At 40.9% G+C, this 26299-nt stretch overlaps 2 protein-coding genes and 1 long non-coding RNA gene across 4 annotated transcripts; 2 read left to right on the top strand and 1 right to left on the bottom strand.

Moving 5' to 3' along the window:
• Window positions 1–2307: 2307 nt before the first annotated feature.
• Window positions 2308–8126, top strand: nosip (nitric oxide synthase interacting protein). Its single transcript, XM_028022115.1, has 9 exons — window positions 2308–2647; window positions 3594–3699; window positions 4077–4158; window positions 4815–4950; window positions 5052–5191; window positions 6790–6906; window positions 7049–7119; window positions 7564–7672; window positions 7870–8126. The coding sequence occupies exons 1-9, from the start codon at window positions 2578–2580 to the stop codon at window positions 7939–7941; spliced, it is 903 nt and encodes a 300-aa protein (XP_027877916.1). The 5' UTR covers window positions 2308–2577; the 3' UTR covers window positions 7942–8126.
• rcn3 (reticulocalbin 3, EF-hand calcium binding domain) lies at window positions 7705–24731 on the bottom strand. Of its 2 annotated transcripts, none has more exons than XM_028022113.1 (8): window positions 24606–24731; window positions 22274–22507; window positions 20964–21157; window positions 20651–20823; window positions 15370–15430; window positions 15198–15289; window positions 13993–14100; window positions 7705–8347 (listed from the first exon to the last, which is right to left on the bottom strand). In XM_028022113.1, exons 2-8 carry the CDS (start codon window positions 22489–22491, stop codon window positions 8240–8242), a joined length of 954 nt encoding a protein of 317 aa, XP_027877914.1. In that variant the 5' UTR covers window positions 22492–22507; window positions 24606–24731; the 3' UTR covers window positions 7705–8239. The 2 variants fall into 2 exon arrangements, with proteins under 2 accessions (XP_027877914.1, XP_027877912.1); XM_028022111.1 differs by lacking the exon at window positions 7705–8347 and adding an exon at window positions 11338–12937.
• Window positions 18356–20344, top strand: LOC114147619 (uncharacterized). Its single transcript, XR_003596087.1, has 2 exons — window positions 18356–18409; window positions 18626–20344. It is a non-coding gene; the product is annotated as an uncharacterized LOC114147619 (long non-coding RNA).
• Window positions 24732–26299: the final 1568 nt, after the last annotated feature.

Raw genomic sequence — 26299 nt, 5'->3', positions numbered from 1 at the left:
TGTATGGATCTGCAAACAGGAAGCTCAGTCAGACAGACAGGAAATGCTGCTGAATAAAACAAGACTTATAAGGGAAAGTCAGGCACTGCGACCATCACAGCTGCTTCAGCACAATACCGGTTTTCTCACCACCAACCTGTGACTCACATTTTCTTGATTTCCAGCAGGTGTTCGTTATGTAGTGATGGAGCAGCATCTCCTTTGCCCAGCTAGTCAGTTCAATCACAGCAGTGGCATCTTTAAGTCCCTCTCAACACATGCAGCAGGTTGGAAGATGTTCTTAAATGACATTATGTTATCGGTGCCTTTTCAAAGTATTCATACCTGCTGCACTTTTTTACATTCAAACTACAAACGTTTATGTATTTTAGTTGAGTGTGTATATGTCAATACTCTGCTGCAGTTCCAGCTCCAGTCACAGGTCGTTTGATGAAAGTCTCCAACAGCTTTACAGATCTACAGTACAGACTGACTCAAGGTCAGTCGGACTGAATGGAGAGTGTTTGTGAACATCACTTTCTAAATCTTACCACAAATGTTCTATTGTACTTAGGGCTGGACTTTGACTGGATCATTCACACATGAATGCTTTGATCTAAACCTTTTGACAGTCACCTATGACAGGTGACAGGATTGTCCTTGATTTACCTCTTATGTCACAGGTGTCAAAACTCCAGTCCTCAAGAGCCTCTGTCCTGCAGAATTTAGATGTGCCACAGGTACAAAATACTGGAACGAAATGGCTTAATTACCTCCTCCTTGTGTAGACAAGTTGTCCAGAGCCTTGCTAATAACCTAATTATTCTATTCAGGTGGTGCAACAGAGGCACATCTAAAAGTTGCAGGACAGCGGCCCTTGAGGACTGGAGTTTGACACCCCTGTTTTATGTCATGTCCAGATTACAGGCTGACCAGAGCTTTGGGAGATGTTCAGTGTTTGAGATACAGTTCTGGAGCCTAACCCTGCTTCTCCACAGCTTTCTCCCTGACCCGGCGCTGCATCCCCTGGTCTCCATGCTGCTCTTTGTTCTCTGATGGTCTCTAATAAACTCTGAGGCCAAAAGCAGAACAGCTCCAGCTATGCTTCGATTAAATTAAACACTAATTACCATCAGGAGATTATTTGGTTGCATGTGGGTTTATTCAGTGTATTCAATGAATTTTGCACTGTCTGGAATGATTTCACTTTTAAGTCATTGGCAAAAGAAAATGTCTACTTCTCTTTAACATTTGAAAACATTTGTCTAACTGGCAACAACACACCATCTGAAGTCTGAAGTGTGACCATTAGCAGTACTATAGTACTTTATGTAAATGTTAAAATTTGTTTTGTTTTCTGCTTCAAATCCCAGCTAAAAAATACATATACTGTACTATACTCATAAAACGTGCAGCCGTAACAAGAAAGGCATCTGTTAAAGAGATACTTCTTCCAATTCCATTGTGTTGGTAAACATTTGGTTAGAAAACACAGGATTCAACTAATCATATAGCCAGTAGCTGTTCTAGACCTAATTTACCACAAGGTTTTTAAGGGTGGCACAGAACAAAAGAATGAAACCAAAAGCAGGGGATTGTTTAATATATGAAGTGAGGCAGACTGTGATCTTGTCTCAATGTGGCTGAAGCCAGGAAAACAACTTCTTCATTTTTAGTCCTTTGTGAAAGTAAAAGTGCGGAGGGAAAAAATTTCATTGGTCCAAGATAAATTTTCTATGTCAGCGCGTATCATTGTTAGAAACTGATTTAGTATTATCTCATCAGTACAGGGGCCATAGCAGGGGCCAGTACTGTTATGTTACTGCTGCTAAGTGACTCTTACGAGGTGGAAGCAAGTCGGTTGACTGACTGTTGAGGCGGGAAACGGTGATAGAAGCTGCGCGGAACAGCGACCTCTGCTGATGGAGGTTCAGCACCAGCTGCAGACAGAGAGAAAAATGGAGTCAGAGAAAATACCCATGGTTAGCAGGATTTTCAGACTATGAGATCTCTGGGGAAATAAGGAGCAAGAGTTTAGTTTAGTATTTAGTTCTCTACGAGTATTTTAGAGCTTCATCAGAGTCATTAAATGGAAAAAGCTTGTTTCAGTAAAAGACATTAAAAAAAAAAACAACATTGGGAGGAAAACAGAAGGAAAAAATAGTTCAAGTACTAATTCATCACACAATCAGAACTATGTTTATTATGGTGAAAATGAGCAACAATCTGAGGTCTATTGTTACTGAGTATCATGTGATCAGTACTCACATTAATCCAGCAGGTGGCGGTGTGCGCCTACAAACTGTCCACTAGAAAACTGAGAGAAGAAGAAATAAAAGGGAAAAAGAAAAGGAGGAAACAACACAGCTAGAATACATAACGTATTTATTTAGAGTAATTTTCCAAGAAATAAGATCCTTTATGGGATCTTTTGAATTGAAACTGTTGAATTGCTACCCGCCAAAGGAAGCCCTTCTCTAGCTCTACATCCTTATAAAGCCACCGCATATTGCTGCGTAGTCTCTGAGTTTTAGCAGCTAACGCTAGCTGATACTTTCTGTAGCTGTCAGCTGGTAAAATTGGGAACGAAACGACAACATGACTCGACATGGGAAGAACTGCACAGCCGGAGCTGTTTATACTTACCATGAGAAGAGGAAGGACACAGGTGAGCTTCACTGAGCAGCAGCATCTGTTGGCTAATGGTGTTACTAATGGATCCTGAGCTAAACACACACCAGATCAACAGACAGGGTGAGGGTGGCTATAATAATGAGCGGATGGGTCAGAACCTAAATCCATTCATTGTCTTCTGTTTATCCCAAATCGAGTCCCGGAGTTTACAAACTGTTAACTGATATATATGATATAGGGATGTAATTACTTTAGCAATGATCCGAATCATTTCACATTTTATAGATCTGAAATGATAAACTAGGTTGTTTATTATGTTTGGATTCATGTCTGAAATGTAGCTAGGAAGACTTGTCAACAATAACACATTTTGTTGGAAGATAAATTGTCCTATAAATTATTGCAATAAATGATCATATTGGCATTCTGAGAGCATTTGCAACTAATATAATAATAAAGTACATCCTCTCAAAGATCAAAAGACTTTAATTTCTAAAGAACGTGTAACAGGAGAACTGGAAAACATTGGAAGTATCCAAAATAAATAAACAAGCAGCAAAGGTCTGCTTGTTTCCAACATTTTTCAAAATTTCAGCTTTTTTAATGATATTGAAAGGGAAGCTTCTATTTAACGATTGTTGTCTAGCTGGAAATTATTGAGCTCATTCTAACGTGTCATGCGATTGATTGATCTGTTTCTTTCTTGTGGTGGGATCATGTTTACTGGTCACCAAGGAACAAAAACATCCTCAGGAAATAATGAGAAACAAGCCCAGGACTGAAGTGAAAGGCAGAGCAGCTGAACTCTGACCTTTACACAGTCCTGGTCCGGTCTGTCTCCTTTCAGAACCTCCTGATACCGAAACGTGAACTGGATTCAGATATTTATACGGAACTTTTTCTAGATTTAATGAAATTATCTGTAAAGTGTTCCTGCTGACTTTGTTGTTGGTATGCTGTGTCAATATCATCCTGTTCAGCGGCGTCTGGTTATGGAACCCAGAGCGTCCGTCTGGGAAAAGATGCTATCAAAGACTTTGACTGCTGCTGTCTGTCCCTGCAGCCCTGCCAGGACCCTGTGGTGACGTACGATGCTCTCTCAGATCCACTGCACTCTCACACATGCACACACAATCACAGGTTATGATTTATGGCTTCATCGTATGTAATAAGGAGCACAGAAAACAGCGTATATCCAGAGCACATAGAACCCCTGAGACAAAAGTTCAACTCACTCTTGTGACATCAGTAAACGGTTTTCAGGCAGACATTGTTTAATCAAGACGGACATTTTGTTGTACTTCAAGAGATTTTTCTATTTTTGATAGCTGATATTTGTGGTACTTTGCTGTAGAGTGACAAGTAACTTTGTACACGTGCACACACACACACACACACACACACACACACACACACATACATACATACATACATACAGTAATGTTAGTTTATTTTTTCCACAGCCCAGATGGATATTTGTATGAAAAGCAGGCCATTCTTGAATACATTCTGCACCAGAAGACAGAAATAGCCAAAAAGATGAAGGTAAGATCATCACACACCTAGGTGCTTATTGTCAGGAACTACAGCTAGGTTCTACTAGTTGTGTCCACAGTTATATCAATTCATAATGACTGGGACAAACATAGTCCATAATTCTACTGTGTAGTAGGAAGTCTTGCTGAACATCAATTCAGTTCAGTTTATTTCTCTATTCTCGAAACTCGGCCAGGTTAAACTCTGAAACACGGAGCTAAGTCCATCAGATGCAGAAGGAGAACATGAAGTTGTTGGCACCATTATCTCTGCCTCCAGGAAGGAGTCACGGCTAAACAGAACACCAGACCTGCTGAAGCTTGGAAGAAACAGAGAACATACTGTTAAAAGCTGAAATTACAGCAAATAATTCAAAAATGGAGAGTAGTAGAATAATGTGGTCAGTTTGTCCTCCAGTAGCTTATGCCCATAGCAGCATAACTACAGAGGATAGAGGATCAGGATAACCTGAGCTATTCTTCATCAAAAGGAAAAATTTGAGGGTGGTTCTACTCATGTTATCAACTCCCAACCTGTTACCATAGAAATGCCCATATCTCACCAGTGTCCAATCACAGCTAGAAAGAATAGTGCCAAAGTTCAAACAAGTACTAAGAAACATTCTCAGTAATTCTTGTGTGAATGTTCCCTCTGTGGCCCGGCAGGCGTATGAGAAGCAGAAGCAAGCTCTGAAGAGCACCAACCAGCTGGAGTCCAAGTCTGAGGAACGGCAGAGGGTGGAGAGGTTTAAGACCAGAGAGAACAGCATCGTGTCCAAACCCATCAACCCGTTCACATCCGGTGCCACTCTTACTCAGCGCTGATTCTGAACCGTTAAACAGAATTTGTTGCCTCCTTCCAGGTTAAAGTATGGCTTTTTTTTCTTTCTTTTTTTTCTTCAGGGCAGAAGAAGGAGAGTGAAGCGAGCAGCTCAGGAGAGGCGTCCACTGCCAGTCCAGCCCCCTCCTCCAGCCAGAGCCTGCCCAGCTTCTGGATCCCCTCTCTGACCCCAGAGTCCAAGCCCACCCTTCTGAAGAAACCCGTCAGTAGAATTCCCCTTTCACTGCTGTTTGTTTTTTGGTTCACTTGTTTTTATTTTTGATGTTGTCTTCCATTCATCTGTTGATGAAATCCTGCTCACCATGGCAACCACCTCTGGAACAACTCATCATACCTGCCTTTCCAGTTAGCTTGTTGCCTAGTAGCAGAAACATTTCATAACTATATGCATAAAATTAGTCATTTCAATAAAACAAGCTCATTTTATTTTTATTACACTAGCTGGAAAAAAATTGCTTCCTGCCTTGAAGGCATAACATTATGACCACTGACATCATGGCACCTGTTGGTGGGTGGAGTTATATTAAACTGTTAGTCCTCATAGCTGCTGTGTTAAAGTCCTCAGATTACTGAAGAACTTAATGCTGGTTCTGATAGAAAGGTGTCAAAATTCAGATACATGATCACAGATAAATTAGATTCATGATCAGCGTTAACAGATAATACAGCTGATAGAATATTCAATATATAGAATATTCACTGAACTTTGATCCAGACCAGCACAGCATTCTGGGAGATACAGGCAGAGGAAAGGCTTTAGCTGCTCAACCTCTGATGACTAGCTAAGCAATGTGACTAGCATAAACTAACTCACTCACTTTTTGGTTACCTAGCAACAACATGTTGCGTAACTTGCACAGCAGCCTCATAACTGTTTAAAAATAAAAACAGCGGCGTGAAGTGAAAACTGGATAAAACAGGAAACGACACACCACCAGGTTAGCAGGAGTCCAGATATCTGAAACAAAAAACAAGCCAAGAATTCTGAATATCGACTGATATGAAACGCTTATATTGTGGTACGTTTTTTAGTCATGTCATCCAGCCCTGACAGTTTGTTGCACATATGAGGTTGCACAGCTGCAGAGCAGTCAAGTGGTCATAATATTATGCCTGTTTGGTGTATAATTAAACTGTTCAGCTGCTCTAAGATGTGCTTCACCCAGAAAACCTCTCAACATTCTGTTTGTGGAACTTTTGATCCATTCATGCAGATGCCCTGCAGCTGGCTGCTATGTGTGTGTGTGTGTGTTCTTGTTTTTAGTACAGTGGAAGGACCATTTTCCTACCAAATAATGCATTGTGGGCACCAACTGCCCCATCTGGGTCCAAAAGCCTGGACCCCATAAGAATGCTGATTTTGAATTAGGGGTCAGGTTTAGGACTAAGGTGTTAATTGAGTTTAGGTTAGGGTCAGAGAAATGACAACGAATGGAAGTCAATGTTAAGTCCCTATGACATTAGAAAGACAATCTGTGTGTGTGAGACAGAGCATGACTTTGGAAATGCATTAAAGGGATGAAAGAGCAGATTTGCTTCCTTTTATCCACTCTCTCCTCCAGCATGTGACCCACTCTGCTCTGCTCTCCTTCCTCAGCCTCTTGCTGGTGTCAGATTGTGTAAATGATCTGGAGCTTGTTGCGGGTTCAGCTGTTTGCTTTCTGCATGGATGTCATAGTGTCTGCTGATTTAATGTGTACCTTTCTGTTGGCACAGCTCTAAAGAGAGGACAGGTTGACCCTCCGGCTGAAACTCATCTTCATGTCAGCACTCTGACGATGTGTGTGTTCTCTGTGTCAGAGTAAAGCTGTGCTGTGTCCCATGTCTGGGCGACCCATAAAGATGAACGACCTGATCCCAGTGAACTTCACCCCACTGGACTCAAGCCTGGACAGGGTGGCCTTGCTCAACCGCCAGGTCAGTTTACTCACCAGTCTGTGCTCACACTAATGGGGGGAAAAAACCCAGAGAAACCATGTCTGGAAAACAAACCTGGTTTAGATAGAACAGTTTGGAGCATAGCAGGGTTTCACTCCAGTCTGCTGCTTTCTGCCCCCAGGAGAGGTACGTGTGTGCAGTGACCAGAGACGCTCTGGGTAACAGTGTCCCCTGCGTCGTCCTGAGACCCTCGTGAGTCCTTACCGCCATTACTGTCACACACTGCAAAAACACTCAATCTTACCAAGTACTTTTGATTTAGTTTCTAATCTTAGTGCACTTGAAATACAACTAAACTAACTGACAAGTAACTTTTCAACCAGATATAGAAGCTTGTGTTAAGTCGGTAAAATTGATGAAAAAAGTACTAGTTCTATTGACAGATTATTTCAGTTATAACACAGTGAAATAACCTGCCAGTGGAACTGGTACTTTTTCAACAATAATAAGGAATGACTGGCGCCTATGTCTCTCCGAAACTAACTTAGCTTTGTTGTGTTTCAAGTGCACTAAAACATTTGAACTAGAAACTAAATCAAAAATACTTGGTAAGATTTAGTGTTTTTGCAGTGCACATCAAGTGCTATGTTTCAGCCTTACCACAGGGTGACTGATTCTCCTGACTGACTGTTTCAGAGGGACTGTAGTGACTCAGGAGTGTGTGGAGAAGTTGATAAAGAAGGACATGACTGACCCCGTGTCTGGAGCCAAACTAACAGAGAGAGACATCGTCCCACTGCAGAGGGTAGGTAGCTGAAAAATCTGCTACTAACAATGAAGAGAGCAGTCGGATGAAATTTAATTGTTCTTCCTTGAGTTACAAAAATAGTCAGTAACACATTTTGATGAGGAAGCCTTAGGCAGTGTTCAGAGTTCCTCTGTCTCCCTGTGAGAGCTTTGTCTGTGTGTAGCTGAGCTCCAGCTGTCTGTGTTTCCTCCCAGGGTGGAACCGGCTTCGCAGGCTCTGGAGTTGACCTGAGAGCCAAAGAGGCCCGTCCAGTGATGCAGGCATGAGGATGTGAGGATGAGGAGGCATTAGCAGCTCAATGAGGTGTCACAGCCTGATGCATCTGTGGAAGATTTCTGCAGCTCGTTGCAACCTGTAAGCGTACAGTTCCTGGGTGTTTTTTTTTTTTTTCTTTGAGTGGATGCAGTGGCCTTTCTGAATGAAATGGTAAATAAAACATTTTTTAAGCCAAGCTCTTCCTGAATGATTACTTGCCTTCGTACAGTTTGAATGTTTAACGTGAGGAAAATAACGGTGTGCTCTAAGTGTCGGGTCAGATGAGGTTTGTCCAGTTGGAGTTGTTTTTCACAGCTCGTCGTGCTCCTCCACCCTCATGCCTCCATAGTCAGTGATTGTGCTCGTCCTGAAGTAGTCTGTTTGGTCGAGCACTTCGGACAGAGTCAGGCGGCCGTCCTGATGAGCAGAGACAACACATTTTTATTTCATAGTGTGTGGTTTTAAAGTCTCCAAACTTTTTTCCCATCACATCCTTCACAAGAACACAATGACGTCAGAGGAAAACACGAGTATTTACGTTTAAGTCAACTTGTATGGAATCTTGCATAAATATTCATACCTCATTACAAACACGCTTCTAATAGATCGCTAAACCAAGTGAAATAAAAATTGACATTGAGAAAATGTTTTTTGTTAACTAAAATAAAACGGTAATTAATGGTGTAAAGCTAACTGGAACTGTTTATAAAAATGACTGAACCACTGAAATATATCATTTCATGTTGATAGGCTTTTGAACTGATGTGATTGATTACTGATGGATTCCTCTACACACACAAGCAGTTTACGTCAGCTGTCTGACAATTACGGCACAACGTACTCCTGACGGCACTTAAGTTAGTCTGCAAAACAGCAAAAGTTGGATGAAATTAAGTCAGTTGTTGTTCAGGCATGGACTACACTGGCTCCAATAATTCCCAACAAACTCTCCTGACTCATTTATATTTCACTCTCTACACATATTACACACCAAAACAGGTTTTTCTGTTGGGAATCAGAAAATGTGACGATCATTGATGTGACATTTACATGTTTATGGCAAATAGCCAAGAGGATGTAAGGAGTGAACAGATTCTCATCCCTCTCACTGCCTGGTGTTGATCATACAGAGCTCTGTGTGAGAGGAGCCCAGGCAGAGAAGCAGGTTTATATAACTGGTGTTGGACAAACTTCTGGTGCTAGAACTCTGAACTAATGTACAGAATGTGACTCACTGAACCTGAGCGTGTCAGTAACATGTCAGTGCTCTGAGTGAGTCTTTAAACTCTGCAGCAGCTTGAATTTTGGGCTCAAATTCAGCCTTTCCACGCCTGTACTGGTCACATGACCGCAACCATTCTAACGGACGTTCCCCAGACTGGTGGGCGTCACTACAATGGATGCGTCTCATCAGCTTCATACCTGACATAAACTGCATTTTTCTGTTCAATTCTGGGTTTTCACTGAACATGTTTATCCTATTCACCTTATTCATAGCCTTCATGAGGCTTTGCGTGATTTATCCGCGCCCATAATTTTTTGTTTTGGGAGCTCGTTCAAAACACACAAACGAAACGTTTATTATTATTAAATTATTACAGCCACGAACAGCACAACAGTTACTGAGCTCCACAGGGGCATCTTACGACACTTTCCAGTGGCAAGTTGCTCTAGAACAGGTTAATGTGTGGTTCGGTTCGGTTCTGGTCCAGTGGGGAGATTCTCCGTATTACGGTCTGGAGCGCAGCAGCTGCGGTCATTTCTCTGCTGATTTCTCAGCAACGGAGAACCTCGAGGTTCTGGTTGTGATGGACTAAATAATCCCAGATATTTTATTTTGTCTTATAAATACATTTTGCTGGCCCAATCATAATGATAAAGACTCAAATTATGAACTTTATTATTTTTAAAATTCAAACGAAAAATAAAATTCACATCACACCAAGCTAATATTATGTAGTTCTGGTGTTTTATACTGTCGGCACAAACGTGCACCTCAGATCTCTGAGCAGCTTCTCTGCTTTTCTCTTTATTACTTTCAGAACTTCAGAGAAACGAGCTGCTAATTTACGGTCAGTCCGTTACAAAACGTAACGATCGTGTTCCTGTCGCTCCCTGTGATTAAACTCACAGTTACGATCATCTGTAGTGAGACGCTCTCTAATAGCAGACGGTGTGTCCGTAAACAAGTTTTACTAAATATTGAATTATAACCAAAAAGAGAGATGTAACTTCTATCATAAATATAGACTAGCAAAAAAAACCAACAAATTACAATGAAATACTGCTACTTCCGGTGGGCGCCGGAAGTAAGACCCATAATCGTTTCTCCAGTAAGCCAGTAAGAATAAAGTGGATAAACCTGGATGAAAAAAAACACTCAAGTCTTGGTTTTAAATGTGTCAGATATCTTTGTGGTCTGTGTTACTAGAGCAGCTATATGAAGGAGTCTTTTCCTTTCAGTCTATAGTTATATTCAATAAAATTAAATGTTCTTCACAATGCGTCTCATTTGTCAGATTAAAAGTATCATTTATAAATATATTTTTGTTTAACGTATTAAACATAATTTTTGTTGCCCACATTACATTTTTAAAAATACCCGTTTTATTGGTCTGATGTAATATTCAAATTACATCGAAGTGGGAAATAGTCATAATTAACCAGAATAAAAGCAGGAAAACATCTGTGTGTAATTCATCTACAGCGAGTGTTTAACTTATGTTAAACACTCATGTAGTCACTGAAATAACTTGACTTTTCATTAATAATTCTACTTTACTGAATGGGTCAGGAGAACCTTAACTCCTGAAGTGAAACTCGTTGAGGAAAATAAAAAAATAAAAAAATTTTAGCAATGAAATATTTTGTTTTAAATTCTTGAGAACTTTCTTAATGCAGCATAGAGCTCTACTTCCAGCAAAACTGTGTCATATTTCTACCATTTACAGCCTCTTTAGATTAATACAAAAAGTGACATTTCATAATTGTTAATACATATGTTTTTATTAGGATGTAATGATGTGATTTTCTTTTGTCAGACTCACCTTTTAAAACACAACAAGGTTCTGAGTTGCCTCAGATTCTAGAACACTAGTTCTATTTGGAAAGGCACAGATCAGGATGTGATATTCTGATCTTAAATGTGTTTTTATTGGCTGGAAGCTGAAAATTTGAATTAAACAAAGGCTTGAAAACAGTTTGTGGAATTAATCTAGTTCTGTGTGTGAACCGAGTTACTGAATAAATTAACCTTTCAATTATATTATTCCAGTTTAATGAAGATGATTGTATCTAATGACTCAGATTTGCAGCAGTGAACCTCCAACCTTCACAGGTTGATGAGCTTCTTTACTGAGTAACTAAAGCAAAACAAAAATCATACAATACAGCTTAAACACCACAAATATTTGTACAAAAAGACTTTAATTGTCAAACTATAAAAATTCTGTAACAAAGTCCATCATTGACCTCTTTCCCCCCCTCCAATTTCTGCCCTTTTTAGTGGCTTAACTTGTTCAAGTTACATTTTAATAGAAATCATTTCCTCTCTTCTGAATATTGTTTCCCATTAGAATCCACTCAGCCTCTTTTTCAGCATTACCGTCCTGACATACACAGTATGTGACTGCTTCCTGTAGCAGGGTCTGGAAGCTACCAGCAGAGATGCACCAATCAGAATGCAGAGACAGATTTCATGTGTTGTTCAAGGAAGGAATACAGTTAAGACCATAATTATTCATACTCCTGGCAGAAGGTTTCTTCCAGGAGGAACAGTATTTTGGGGGATTTTATTAACATGTTTCATCTGATTGGGGGTAATATTAATATTTTGTAGCGGCCAAGCCAGAGAGGCAGCACTGACAGAATTTATGAAGGGAGTTAAAGATGATGAAGGTCAGTAAACTGTCCAACTCTAAAGCCTTTCAGCTCATCAACAATTATCAAAATACCAGAGAAAATATGCAAAAAGCTGCTCAGTTTTGATAAGATGGGTCTGACTGCTGTAATGGAAATTATTTTTTTTGGCAAATCAAGTAGACATTCTGATCTGATTCTGGTCAAACAATGCAGCCAAGTTCAGTTTGTTATTTGAACAGTTTTCAAGGAAACCCAGCAGATTGACCAGCAGCATCCTCTCATCCTGGATGAACACGTAGCATCGATGGACAAGGGTATGAATAATTTTGAGTTTAACTGTAAGAACAGAATTGAAATAATATGTTTTTCTAGCTTTCCTGCCATGAGCAGTCATTAAGAACATGCAAAGGCAACGTCACACTGAGAGAACAGTTCCTAGAAAACAGGGTTGTAAGAAGACAGAATTCACATTTAGCATGTTTTTGCATCTCATGCCAAAAACAACCATCTGTGTCTTTTCTTTAGACAATGCATTTCTTTACCTGATCACTGAGATTTCCAAAAGCTTGCTAACATTTCCAAAGCCAGCATGTTCTGCAACATGAGCAGAAACACGAGCAGAAACACCGCTTTACTAGTGCAGCCTTCCTGTTATCTGCTCAAACTGCCAGCTCCTTCTTCAAGTTGGCAATAATTGAAAACATAAGGAACACGTGAGAAGCAGTTTGAGTCTTCTCTCAGTAACTACATCCACAACAAAGAGCACCAACGAGACCTGGTAGTGCTTAGCAAGGTTCAATCCCTGATCAGGGTAAAACATTTTTTTTAAAAAGCAGGATTTTTGAGTGACCAGCAGGTTACTGCTCATATCTGCTGATTCCTCAGTGCATCTCTAGTTGCAAACCTTCCATACATGAATAAAGGGGCATGATTAACCAAGACTGCCGCATAATGAAGAGTCAAAACTTTAGAGACTTAAGTGAACCTAGTTCTAACCCACCCTTCTTCCCCACCCCCAAACGTCCAAAGGACACTTCATCAAAGTTCGTCATGTTTCTTTGTTAAATCTTCACCATAATTGGTCGCCTGGCTGCCCACAAACATGTTCCAATTGGCCAGAATTTCCTTCTTGGTGATTTTCTCGTCCTGTTGAGTGATTACAGCATTTCATCCAACATGGGTTGATTGGGAGGTGATTAAGGGAAGCAGGAGAAAGGAGGGATGAAGAAGTGAGAGAGCGAGAGAGAGAGAAGATGATTAGTAATTAATTCAATTAAGCAATTATACATCGCTGTGCTGCCAGCAGAGGTGGAACCGAGTCTGTCTAATGTCTGGAGTCAGGGCCTGAGTCGAGTCAAAGTCCTAAATAAAATGTTAGATTTTAACCCGTCACTTAACTCAATATGCAACTTAATCACAGTAATGAGTTCTAGAAACTGAACATTTTTAAAATAGATGTTTAGTTTTTTAGATAAACCAGCAAGAGAAACCAAACTAAAAACAATCTGAGCAGATGTTGAGTTTTAAAGTAAATATTAACTAAAAACAAAACAGAGAAATTAAAGAGGGAAATAATCCATAACCAAAATAAACCCACTTGATTTCTTTACAAAATTATAATAAAAAATGAACCAACTGCAACAGTATAATATAGCTTTGACATTATTTTATGAGTAAGATAATTAAAATTATTTCTACAACTGTAGGAAATTAAACTTTCTGATTAAATTGATCTTAGAAGCTTCTGGCTTAAAGCAAAGAAACTAAACATAATCAGACAAAATGATTCAGTTTTAATAATGAACATCGGTAATGTTACCATAATGTTTGCTTTTGTAAAGTTAGCATGTTGCAGAGATAGCCATGTGATTCAACAGCTGATTTGCCATCTTTCTAATTTGATGAGAAAACCTGCAACATTTTGACTCCATGATTCAACTAGAGAATAAAATCAATCATTTAGATAACAGTAACTGTAACTTTGGTGAAAAAGTAAAAAGTCAAGTCATGTAATTAATTCATGTCGTAGAAATATTAATCTGGCGTCATGTAATCACAGCCAGACAGATCAAACAGGAAGTAAAGAGATCCTTTGATTCCTTGGTCTGTTTGGGTTGACCCAAAAGTGAACTGTGCTGTGGAACATTTTAAGCGCACACTTAGGGGATGAATGTACTGTTTCTAAGCAACCATGCATCTACCTTGTTTGTGTCGGTCTCGTGGATCAGATGCTTGGCCTCGTTGTCAGCATGGTCCACCTCTCCTGGTAGAACCCACTGGGCCACTTCGTTAGCATCCAGGTAGCCGTCCTGCAGCATGAACGAAGATGGAACCTTATTTTATCTGGCTGGACAGAACTGGACCAGAATCAGCAGCAGCAGCAGCAGAACAGGAGACGGGTAGCATCGAGTCACCAGCAAAAAAAAATGGGACAAAAACCAGCACCAACTGGTTTGTTCCTCATCAAAAGATTGACTGAAAAACTCCAATTTAAAGGGACAGTGTTATGTATTTTCCAGGCACCTTGTGCTATGAAAGTACACCATCAAGTATCAATACATTGTCTTCTATTATACAAAGCTTTTTTTTCTTAATAAAAATTTTAAACTCCAACTTCTTTTAAGTCATATTTGATTAAATTGGGCCTCTGTCTCTTTAAGAACTCCTGCTGTTTTTGAAACTCCACCTTCAGGAAGTAATCACAAAATCCATTACAAAAAAATCCCATGAAAATCACATGTGCCACATGAAAACCACACACGTGGTTCATACAACTTTTCACATGTGAATGATGTGTGAATAATGTGAAAGCACATGTACAGTATATGTGTGATTTTGGGACGTTTAGTGGTAAAATCACATGGGATTTTTTTGTAAGGGATGGCTCCTCTATTACCTTGTTAACAACTTAACCAGCACTGCACTGAGAAGTAGCTCCTATAAGCTCAGCAGATACACAGTTCCAGCAGATGTTTGCTAATTGCTGCTGGCTAGTCTGAAGGAGCTGAGTGGGAGAGAAGTGGGTGAGAGCTTCTATGTGAGGAGGAAGCTTGGCAGGACAAGCTGTGCCTTGAAGGCAGCACTCTGTCCATCAAGGCATTTTGCAGAGCTGAAGGGTGATAGTTTGGACACACTATCACCATGGTGATGCCAGAGTTATAGTGGTTAAAGGAAATCCGTGTGTTAGAATGGCCTACTCAAAGTTCTGACCTAAAGCTGCTGAATAACAGTTTAACATTTCCCTGGAGATTTTTGTAATAAAAAAAAAAAAAATCACAAACCATTTCCTATTGTTCTTCCCCTTTATAATCATACAGGACTGTGTTGGCCTGTCACATCAAATCCTGAGAAAATACGGTAACGTTTTAAGACATGATGAAATGTTCCAGGTATGAGCAGCTCTCACCTTGTTGACGTCTCTGAACTCTCCAAAGTGTTTCCTCTCAGTCTGGACCCAGTCAGGCTCCGACTCGCCGTCCTCCATTGTGTACATGTCACCTGGTGAGGGCACACATGATGAGCACCAGCTGGTTCCAGTGCAGAGGTAACTGGTCAGACTGGAAACAGGGCTGACCTACCAATATACTCGTGGAGGTTGATCTTTCCGTCACCGTCCTTATCAATGTCCTCCATAGTTTCCTGTAGAGAGAACTAAGTGATTTACTGAGTTTCATTTAAAGGGCCAGTATTGTGTGTTTTCCAGGCACATAGTGCCTTTCTATAGCACAATCAAGTAACTATGTGACCTTCAATTTAGTGTTGAAAATGCTGTTTATGTTAAATATGACTTAAAAGAAATATGACTGTGCAATTTAATGCCTTGAATTTGGGCCTCTGTTTCTTTAAGCACTCTTGCTCTGATGTTTCCCTTTGGCTACAACAATATTTCTTCTTCAAGCCTTTAACATTGTTCTTAGAAGCAGTATAATGAACTCAGCAGATGTGTAGTTCCACCAGGTGTTTGCTAATTGTTGCTGGCTAGTCTGTAGGAGCTCAGTGGGGAGTTGCTGCTCTGTGAGGTTGGAAACTGCAGCTCTGCGGAGAAGCTTCATTCTAAAAAGTGGTGCTAGCTCCCCCCGCCCCCCAACGTTTTGCACAGCTGAATTGTTGCCATGGCGATTAAAAAGGATTTCTCAAATATGCATGAAATGATTAAAGCAACACCTAAGGTATGTTTTTAATGAGGGAATAACATTATAACATGATGTAAATGTCAAAAGTAACTGCCCCCATTATTTTATGACACTCTGATAAATAAAGAAAAAATGTCTTTGAATGTTTGCAGTCATTTTTACAACTGATGAGACCAATATGTCACAGCATACATAACTGCATACACTAGTCATAACATGGCCAACTGAATAAAACTGATTGAACTATTTTTTCCACTCGTTACATCACAGCCTGAGCTCCACTGGTCCCTTGAGGTCCGCTCATGTTTCTGGCTCCACAGTCACAAACAGATCAATTTAATAGGGGCCTGCCCATAGCATTGCATAGGGATAGAATCCCTATGCAATGCTATGGGCAGGCCCCTATTGTTCTACACCTCAAAATAACTGCCCCTTCCTACTACCGTTAATGCGGCTCGTAACGCTGCGTGGCCCCTCACAATATATATATCAAAACGTGCGGCTCAATCCTGTGAGGGGAGCTATTACTTTTGTTGGCATTTCGAGTAACTGTGGCGACATAATTAACAAAAAACGAGCCAAATTTAACTCAAAACAAAAGTCTAACTGACACAAAACAGTGTCAGTTAGACTCAAAATAGACAGAATTTAGTCTGCCTCTCTGAACTGCTCTTTAGAACCACAGTGATGGCAGAACGTCAGAACTACAGACATGGTGGAACAACTGCTATAAACTCATCGCATCTCTGAATGGTGCTGTTTATGTTATATCTTATATGCATATCATCTAGTGGTGGCAAAAGCAACAAAATGCTACTATGCTCTGGACATGATGACATGCTTTGATTAAATTAATAAATGTGATTCCAGTACCAAAAAATTAACTTTATACCAGATGAGTCTCTCTAACCTGAGAATGTGAACCTGTACTGGGCTGATTCTGTGCCTTCAAATAATTTTAACAATACTCCTGGAAAAGATTCATAACTTATAACTCTGAAACAGGAACAGGTCTGAAAAACAGCCTGTGTGCTACACTCAAGAGAGAGATTCATTTGATGCATCAAAGAGTGATGTCATCACTGCTGATATCATTGTTACCAGTAGAACTGAACATTCTACTGATGCATTAACATCAAACATGTTTTGAGCGTCAGGCGAGTCTGGTTTATATTCAAGGTCTATGTGAAGCGTTGGATGCGCTAGATTTGTCAAACGCTCCAAACGGTTCAAATCGCGCCGCGCTAGAGGCTTGAAGCACGATGCAACGGCCCTCGACGCGCCTCCACATAGACTTTGAATGCAAACCAGCTGCGCCTGACGCTCAAAACGTATTTGGTGTGAACGCACCATTATATGTGCAGTGTCATATTAGGTTAGTGCTTCTCAATTCCAGTCCTTAAACCCCCTGCTCTGCATGTTTTAGGTGTGTCTCTGTTTCAGAACAGCTGTTCCAGAACAGCATGACCTCTTCTGCAGTCATCAAGTACTGCAGTAGCATGTTAATCACCCACAGATTCAATCCAGGTGTGTGGCAGAAGGGGAACACCTAAAACATGAAGGGCAGGGGGCCTGAGGACCAGAATTGAGAAACACTGCATTAGTTCCATCATATTAGGACCAGGCTTTGGTCCTAATATGATGGACTCATTGTTTTGGGTCAGGGGTAACATTTAGAGGTAAGATGCTAATTAAGTTTTAGTTAGGGTTAGGAATAGACTAATATTGTTTGGGGTTAGGGAAAATGTGTGGATTAGGCAAAATCGCAGCTACTAAAATGAAGGAAATCAATGCAAAGTTCTAATATGGGTCGAAATAGTTTTGACAAACCTGTACAGCATTTTGTTTTCTAAATCATTATAAACAATGATGATATAATATTAGGGTGTTTTTCTGCCAATTGTGTAGCTGCAGTGTACTAGTAGTCTAATGCGTTGAATGTGCTGAGACACATTCAACGCATTAGAAACCAATCAGAACCAAAGGTTTGCCTTTTGGTTCTGATTGGATGTTTCTGGATAGTAGCAGAGCTAGATACATTTTCGCAGATTCTCTGTTTCATATTCTACTGTCAGACACTTTTAACAAATATTCATCCATCCATCATCTAACACACTTATCCTTGCGCACACACATTCACACCTTAGGACAATTTAGAGAGATCAATTAATCAAGCAATTAATGCCGAGTGTTAGCAAAACCTAGGTTTGGATAGTGACCTAGGTTAGTGCCACTAGGTTAGTGCCACCTGGGGGTGGGTCGGCGTAAAGGCCGAGCCGGGCATAGATTGGCCTTCATGCCAACGCCAACATGAAGCCCCTTCATGCAACCAGTGGAGGTTGGTCGCATGGACGTCTCTCTTTCCTCTGACCTCCATGTTTGTGTGGAGGTTTGGCTTTGCGTGGACTCCTCTGATTGCAACCTGGGTGTGGGTCGGTGCAAAGGCCGAGCCACGCTATGCATGGAGACCCCTGGTTGATTGGAGGTCTGTATTTCGTTAGACCTCCCAGATAGATTGGACGTCTGTCTTTCCTCGTACCTCCCTGGTTGATGGGAGGTCTGTCTTTCGTTAGACCTCCCTGATAGATTGGAGGTCTGTCTTTCCTCATACCTCCCTGGTTGATGGGAGGTCTGTCTTTCGTTAGACCTCCCTGATAGATTGGAGGTCTGTCTTTCCTCGTACCTCCCTGGTTGATGGGAGGTCTGTATTTCATTAGACCTCCCTGATAGATTGGAGGTCTGTCTTTCCTCGTACCTCCCTGGTTGATGGGAGGTCTGTCTTTCCTTGAACTCCTCTGTTCGTAGGGAGCCTTCTATTTGCAGGGGAGCCTCTGGTTGGGTGGAGACTCTAGGATGGTTGTTTTCCAGAGCAAGTTTTAACTTCACCTTCAGGTCTGCAACCTGACCCTGCAGAGATTTCACTGTTTCCTCCTGTTCTTTGAATTTGGAAGCTTGCTCTGTGTGACTTTTGAGCTGCTCCTCATATTTAAGTCTCACTCTATATTCTTCAACCATTACTTCTATCAGACCTTTATTGCGGGAGGCGTATTTTTCAGCCTCCCTCTTGAAGTAGTCCAACTGTTGAAGAACGCTCTTGTCGGCTGTAACTTTGGTAGAGCAAGAAACCTTTGATACATGGATCTCTGGCACGTTTCTTTCATGTTCGCGTTTGACTCGCAGGTGATGTTCTTTTACTACCATTTTTTGCAGTTTTTGAATCTCCTCCTGCTGTGATTTGACTTCAGCCTGGCATGCAATCCTTCGTTCTCTTTCCTCATGGAGATCAAAAATCTTACCCTGCAGTTCTTTTTTAAGATCGTCTACCTGCTTTGTGAGATTGATGACGTGTTGGCTTGACTCTTCCACGACTTCCACCGAGGGGGTAATCTCGAAGCCAGCAGAGGGAGTTGTTTCCTGCTCGACTTCCAATGATGTTGGATTCTCTAAGTCGCCGGAAGGACTTGATTCCCCCTGGATCTCTGTTGATCCGTCTTCCGGCTCAATGGGGCTGTCTGTGTCTTCCTCGAAAGGGAAAATGACAGCGTCGTAGTCGACTTGGATGTTCAGGTCCATAATGTCGACCCATGAAAGCTCAGGTGGAAAAGCTTCATGTTCACAAGCAATCTGTTGTTGCTTCATGTCGATGTTCTGGTAAATTCTTGCTTCTCTGAAAGGCGTGTAATATCTGGAATCGATATCCCGCTTGCTTCGATTAATTTCGAACTTGCTCTGAAGAGTGATCTGTCGCGATAGAACTGAGGAACAGGTCTGAGAAAACGCTGTCTGCGAGCTACATTCAAGAGAGAGACTCCTTTGTGGTATCAGAGTGTCGTCATAACCGCTGATGTCATTGATACCATTGGAACTGAACATTCTATCAACCTTATTCCTGGGAAGCTTACTGGGGAAACGATTAAGGGTATTACTTCCATCGCCCACCAGAAGTAGAAGTATTTCATTGTAATTTGGAGGGTTTTTGGCTAATCTATATTCATGATAGAAGTTACATCTCTGTTTTCAGTTATTGTACAATATTTAGTAAACTTGTTTATGGACACCGTCTGCTATCAGAGAGCTATTCAGTACAGAGGATTGTAATTATGAGCTTAATCACGGGGAGCAACAGTGACACCGCGTTAAGTTTTGTAACGGAATTTCAAAATAAAAGCCTAAATATTCCTCTCAGGGTAGTGCTAACTAATATTAGCATTTACTATCTTTTTTCTCTCAGGTTATTGCACTGCCCTGCTGCGCAAGACAGTAAATTAACCTTAGCACAAACCTTTGCATTTCACTGCCCCCATTAGCATTAGCCTTTTCCCTAAAAGAAGCTTTTAGCTATTTTTCTTATTTATTAGCCATGCTTAGTACACTGAATGGAGTGATGCTCCACATGCTACTGACAGCATTTTGGCTAATGTTAGCAGTTTGGCTCATTTTAACTTGTACACTAATTTCAACATACTGAATGACATAAGTCCATGTTACTCAACATGTTTGTCAATCTCCACATGCTATTGAGTACATTGTAGCTTACTTTAGCATTGATGCTAATTTGTAGCATCAGAACGCCCACGAAGTGTGCCAACCGACAGGCACACTTTGGCAGGCCTCGTTTAAATTTCTTCAGAAATTTTCTAGTTTTCTTATCAAATTCTACTGGGCAAAACCAGGTGTTACTCTTCAGAGACCGGCCTGTTGCCATGGTGTCGGGACTGAACTCTACCTGCACCACTACGTCCTTCATATAGTCAAACTCCTCAGGATGCAGGAAGGCAGTAAACTCCTCGCGCGTGGCGATGCCGTCACGGTCTTTGTCGGCCGCCTTGAAGCGTCTCTCGTCCCGGGCCAGCATGGACTTATACGTGTCTTTGTCCTCAACGTCACTGAACTCCTCACCTGGACAGAAAGAGGCCTGAACTGATTCTACAAACTTTTCAGTCCTGACTATTAGCGATTAACTACCCAAGCTGATTATCGCTCAGTGTTGTCAGATGAGACCGAGTGAAGTAGGAAGTCAGACAGGAAGCTCGTCTTACCCAGGTAGTAGCCGTAGGTGGTGTTCTTGTACTCTTCCCAGGCGATCTTGTCGTCCCGGTTCTCATCGTAGTCCTTCCAGTGCTTGTTGACGTTCTCCTCGATGTACCTCCTCTGCCTGTGCTTGATCCACTGGTGCAGCTCTGGGTGGGTGACGTAGCCGTCCTTGTCCGTGTCGATCCGGTCCACGATCTTCCTGTAGAGACAAGACTCACAGTTAGTCACTGAAAACGACACAGAGTCTGTTGACAAACATGTTTATTTCTGAAAGTCTCAAATATTTTATTGAGATCATTTCTTACACAGATCAATTTCACAGAAGTTCTTCTTGACTTTAGACTGAGCCAAAATAATATTTTCATCTGCAGATTAATGTTGTTGTGATTGTTTAAATATGGAGCTTATGAAGTGATCAAAAACTTGAACAGTAATCTTATTTGACTTAAAAAAAAAAAAGAATCCATGTCATTTGGTGATGGTGGCGACAGTGGTGGGAGTTTGTCCCTAAATTGATGAGTTGCCAGTTCGATTCCCGCTCTGTCAGCCTCTGTCCAGATTGGACAAGACACTTCACCTGCCTTGCCTGCTGGTGGCGCCGATGCATGGCCGCTGCGGCTCCTAACCAGTAGCAGATCAGTGTGTGAACGGGTGAGTGAGTGAAGCACTTTGGAGTCTGGACTTGATAAAGCACCATACAAGTACAGGATATTTATTCTTTTTTCAAATTAAAAAGGCAAAATTACTGAGTTTTTTGGGGGGCTTTACCTGCTCAAAAATAGCATCAGAGTAAATATACAATATTGTCATCTATGTAGAAAATGAATTTGGAAAACATTAAGAGAAATTTAAGGTTAAATTATAGCCATGTCCTTCGCTCATTTTTCTGGGGTTGGTTATTTTCTGTAGAATTCTCGTTAAGAAAAGAAGAAAACCATCAAAATAATGAAGCAAAATTTGGAGCAATGAGGAACTGGACCTCTACAACTTACCTCACCGTGCCAGTACTTTAGATTTTGTCCTGAAATTTCCATTCAAGATCATAACAAACTTATAATAATTACTCTCCATTTTCAGTTAGAAATGAAAAGGCCAGTAAAATGACCTGAGTGTTTTATGTCCAGTGATGCTGTGAACTGTCAAACCAAAGGAATGATCAACCACATTCATAGTAACCTTAAGTTTTGATTTGTCACCAAATGATAAAAGAAAGCTCAACAACACCAGTCACAACTACGTTAAGACAGAAAGTAAATACTCTGATCTTACTGATTAATGATCGTTTTTCTACAGGACCAGGACTGTCAGAACCTACGCCAGTCGGTCTTTGCTCTCCTCGGGGGTCAGCTGGTCGAATGTTTTGGCTTCCTCTTTGCCCAGGAAGGCCTCATGGTCGTACTGGTAGTTCTGACTGTCGTCGTGGACGTGGTCGCTCAGACCGGCCTGGTGATGGACCCGCTTCTCCTGAGCAGGGACGGCAAGAGCAGCGGCAGCCAGGAAGTACAGGTACGCCAGTGAACTCAGCAGCATCATGGCCGATTTCTGATAACTGATGTATGAAGAGGGAAAAAATAGAGAAAATATGACAAATTCAAATTCTGAGGACATGAGAGAATATGGCTGAATATTCCTACATCTCCAGGTCGACTCGGTCTACGTCGTCTACACCATGTTTTGTGTCAGGCATCTGGAACTTACCAGGTTGAAATATGATCCGAACACAAGCCAAGACAACAAGCAACTTTTTACAGCATTTTATTTCATAAAAATAAGGCAAAAATATTCAACTCCACACCAATCCAGGAAGCTCTACGACCAACCTGAAGCTTTCATTTGAGTCATGTTTTCCCTTTGGGCCTCATCAATGAGAGAACGTCTGGATCTCTATGCATCACTTCATTTTCTGGAAGTTATCACACACATTTCTGTTTACAGCTCAGTTAAAGTCCAAACAGCATTAAGGCAGCTAGTCTCACCTTTGACCTTACAATACCCTTGTAGGTCTGTTTGGGTTACTAGTATCAAGGTATACCAAAGTACTGCTGGTCCACTGGCAGAAAAAAAAAATGGCTGCTTGCACTTTTCCTGACTGATAAATTCAGCAGTGTGGAGATAATATGATTAAAAACACAAAGAGAAACGACAGGAGCTGCAGTGATCACTGATGAAGGAATCATTTTAAATTTACAGCTGGCAACATGTCTGTCAAGCCAGAACACATTTCACTAATTAGATGATACTAGCGTATTACAAACATTTTTGGGCAAAACACATAAAGATTAATTATATTCTGACTAATGACCACTAAATGCTACTAAATTTAGCAAGGTTTAAGGCATATTCTTTCCCGGGGTCTTTCTGCACAGAGTTTGCATGTTCTCCATGTACATGGTGTGGGTTCTCTCCGGGTACTCCAGCTTCCTCCTACAGTCCAAAAACATGACTGTCAGGTTAATTGGTCTCTCTAAATTCTCCCTGGGTGTGAGTGTGTGTGTGCATGGTTGTTTGTCCTGTCTGTCTCTGTGTTGCCCTGCGACAGACTGGTGACCTGTCAAGGGTGACCCCGCCTCTCGCCCCGAAACGTTCACTGGAGATAGACACCAAGGGTGTAAGAAAATGGATGGCTGGGTTTACTTGTAAGCCTTTCAACTTCTAGACTATAAAAACAGAATCAGAGCCCAGCAGTGCTTCTCTTTAGACAAAGCCACTAAAATAACTACTACTGCCATGAACATTTTTCTTTATGATAGAAAGTAACCCTGGATCTATATAAAACTGTACAAATTGAAGAAAGGTAGCGATATTTTTTTCTCTTCTACATTTCATCAACACATTTGTGCAAATACTGGAAAACCATCATGGTTTTCATGGCCAACGCCTGAAAAAGCCCATCAGCCCCTGTTCTACCACCATGACATGATGGCATGTTGACATGCTCAGTTTGGTTTTCACTAAATCTGTTCATTTTGGCCTGAAATTCTTCCTTATCCCAAGGAAACTTTCATGTCACATTATTGTGTTTAGATGAAGGTCTTTCCTGACAATCCTTCCAAACATGAAATACTTGTCCATTCTTCTGATTTTAACACCACAGGCATCAGCATGAACACTGAGGCCTACACAGTTATCGCAGGTTGAACAACCTTAGAGAAAAAAAAACAGGAACTATTCTGGAAATTTCCAGGCATAGTTAATCTTTGCCACTCTCAGTTGGTGGGCTTGGAACTGCTTCTCATGATTACCATGATTATCACTGATCGTCTGCATCTTTCTGACAGGCAAACTACCAGAAGTCCAGTTTGTATAAAAGATGTTCAGACATGCTGATCAGTTAATCAATGCATATGATCAACTAATGCTAAAAACATCAACATAGAGAAAGGTCTAGTAGACAGACAGAAAACATCTTGAGCCATTTTTAAAACACTTGTTGGCTCCTGGCAGGTGAAGGGTCAGCTCACACTGACACCAGGAACACTCAGTTTCCTGAAAGCCTCAAATTATCATCATTGAAAACGTTTTTGCTTCCTGCCTGCACTGTGAGCAGGATACCAACGGAACCATGACATCTTTAACTAAATGTGGGGAAAAGCAAACAATAAGCTAACAGTAAACTGGAGTATCTGCAACAAAGTTTAAAAGCTCACCAGCTCTCTGGCAGCAGAACGGTCCTCCTTCCCACAGAACAGCTCACAGAACAGAGGTCCGCGTTGGCATTTTGCTTCTTTAAATAACAAAGAAAAAGGGGCGGGACTTCTTCTGTGGCTAACCAATTACCGACGCCTTGAAGAAAATTCCAACCAATAGAAAGTGACACATAGCGGGAAAGTATTTCGTGATAGATTCTTATTGGCTGGATACCGCCACGTTGTCACGCGCCCCACCTCAGAGTAACTCTTTTCCCAATTTATGCATCCTTCACTTCCCACCGCAGAATTTTCTGTCTCGGGCGGCTGGGCTTAACGGGACCGGGCCAACTAATTTAATTGGGCCCCCCTGCTGTTACAATTTCTTGAGTCTATTTGACCCATAAAAAACGGCACAATTTTAAAAGCATGCAGCTGCCTTGCTTTCTTGTCATGACACTTTGTTATGAGACAGATAATCTGTGAAAAGATGAATCTCCACCTCCTCCCTGACCTATAACTGATGCTAATTATTGTGATTGACAGCGCTAAAAACCACCTCATTGGCGCAGTATAGGGGGGGAAAGTTATGACAATTCTAAGGGCCCCTGAACGACAAGGGGGCCCTCCACAATTTATTTATTTATTTTTTGTTCATAGAAATAAAATTAAAAAAAATTGGGGCCCTGTCAATTACAAAATTAATCATATTGTATTTTTCGAAGATTGTTTTTAGCAGTAAAAATTAAATGCTCCCGTTCCCAGACCAAAAAACGCACATCCGTATTTGCTACTAGGGGCCCTTGGAATTATTTTACAGAGAATAATAAATAACTTTTCCCCCCTTTACGGCGCCCCTGGGACCAGGAATACTTTTCATTTTAAAGAGGCAGAATGGTGTGCAACTATGTTAACTTCAGTTTTAAAAAAAAAAGTGTTATGTAATAAATGACTTAAAATATTACTGAGTAATTTCACTCCTTGAAATCAGGGTTCTGTCACTTTAAAACCTCTGGGTCTTTCTGAAACTCCACCTTTAAGTCATCACAACATGGCTCCTCTATTAACCCTTGAACAACGTTTTTACCAGCACTGCTGAGAGAAATAGCTGCTATGAGCTCAGCAGATCCTCAGTTCCACCAGGTGTTTGCTAATTGCTGCTGGCTAGTCTGAAGGAGCTGAATGGAGATTAAAGGACTTCTCAAACATGCAGTTAAGAATCAAGGCAACACTTCACATATGTTTTTGATGACATTATGTAATTATATAACATTATGTAAAGCTCAAAAGTTGATTTTACATAAAACTGCACCTTCAAAAGAACATACAGAGATATGTCAGCAGTCTCTCTCTTTGTGGTTTTGTTTAGCAGAGAGAAAAACAGGCAAAAGGGAAAGAACTGGGCAAGTAGGAAGATATACTGGGGACAGTGGGAATAGGGGTTGAACCAGCCAGAGGCAAAACAAGCTAAGCAGAATTTCCCTCGCTCTTCCCGTTGATGCTTGAATGTGAACACAAACCATATATGGGTAAAATTAGTATTGAACACATAGTAAACATATTTCTAAATGTACTAATGACATAAAATGTTCACTAGGCGTTTGTAAGAAACCTAATATTTTATTGAAAGAAACCAAAACAAATAAGTTAAGATATTAGGTTGTGGCAAAAGTATTTTTGCAATAAGGTTGCAACGGTCTTGTGCGAGTTCTTCC

Source organism: Xiphophorus couchianus, chromosome 7 (assembly GCF_001444195.1).
Source record: "Xiphophorus couchianus chromosome 7, X_couchianus-1.0, whole genome shotgun sequence".
In the NCBI taxonomy this organism is placed as follows: Eukaryota; Metazoa; Chordata; class Actinopteri; order Cyprinodontiformes; family Poeciliidae; genus Xiphophorus; species Xiphophorus couchianus.
Note: the sequence above shows the minus strand (reverse complement) of the source record. Positions and strands in the feature narration are given on the sequence as shown.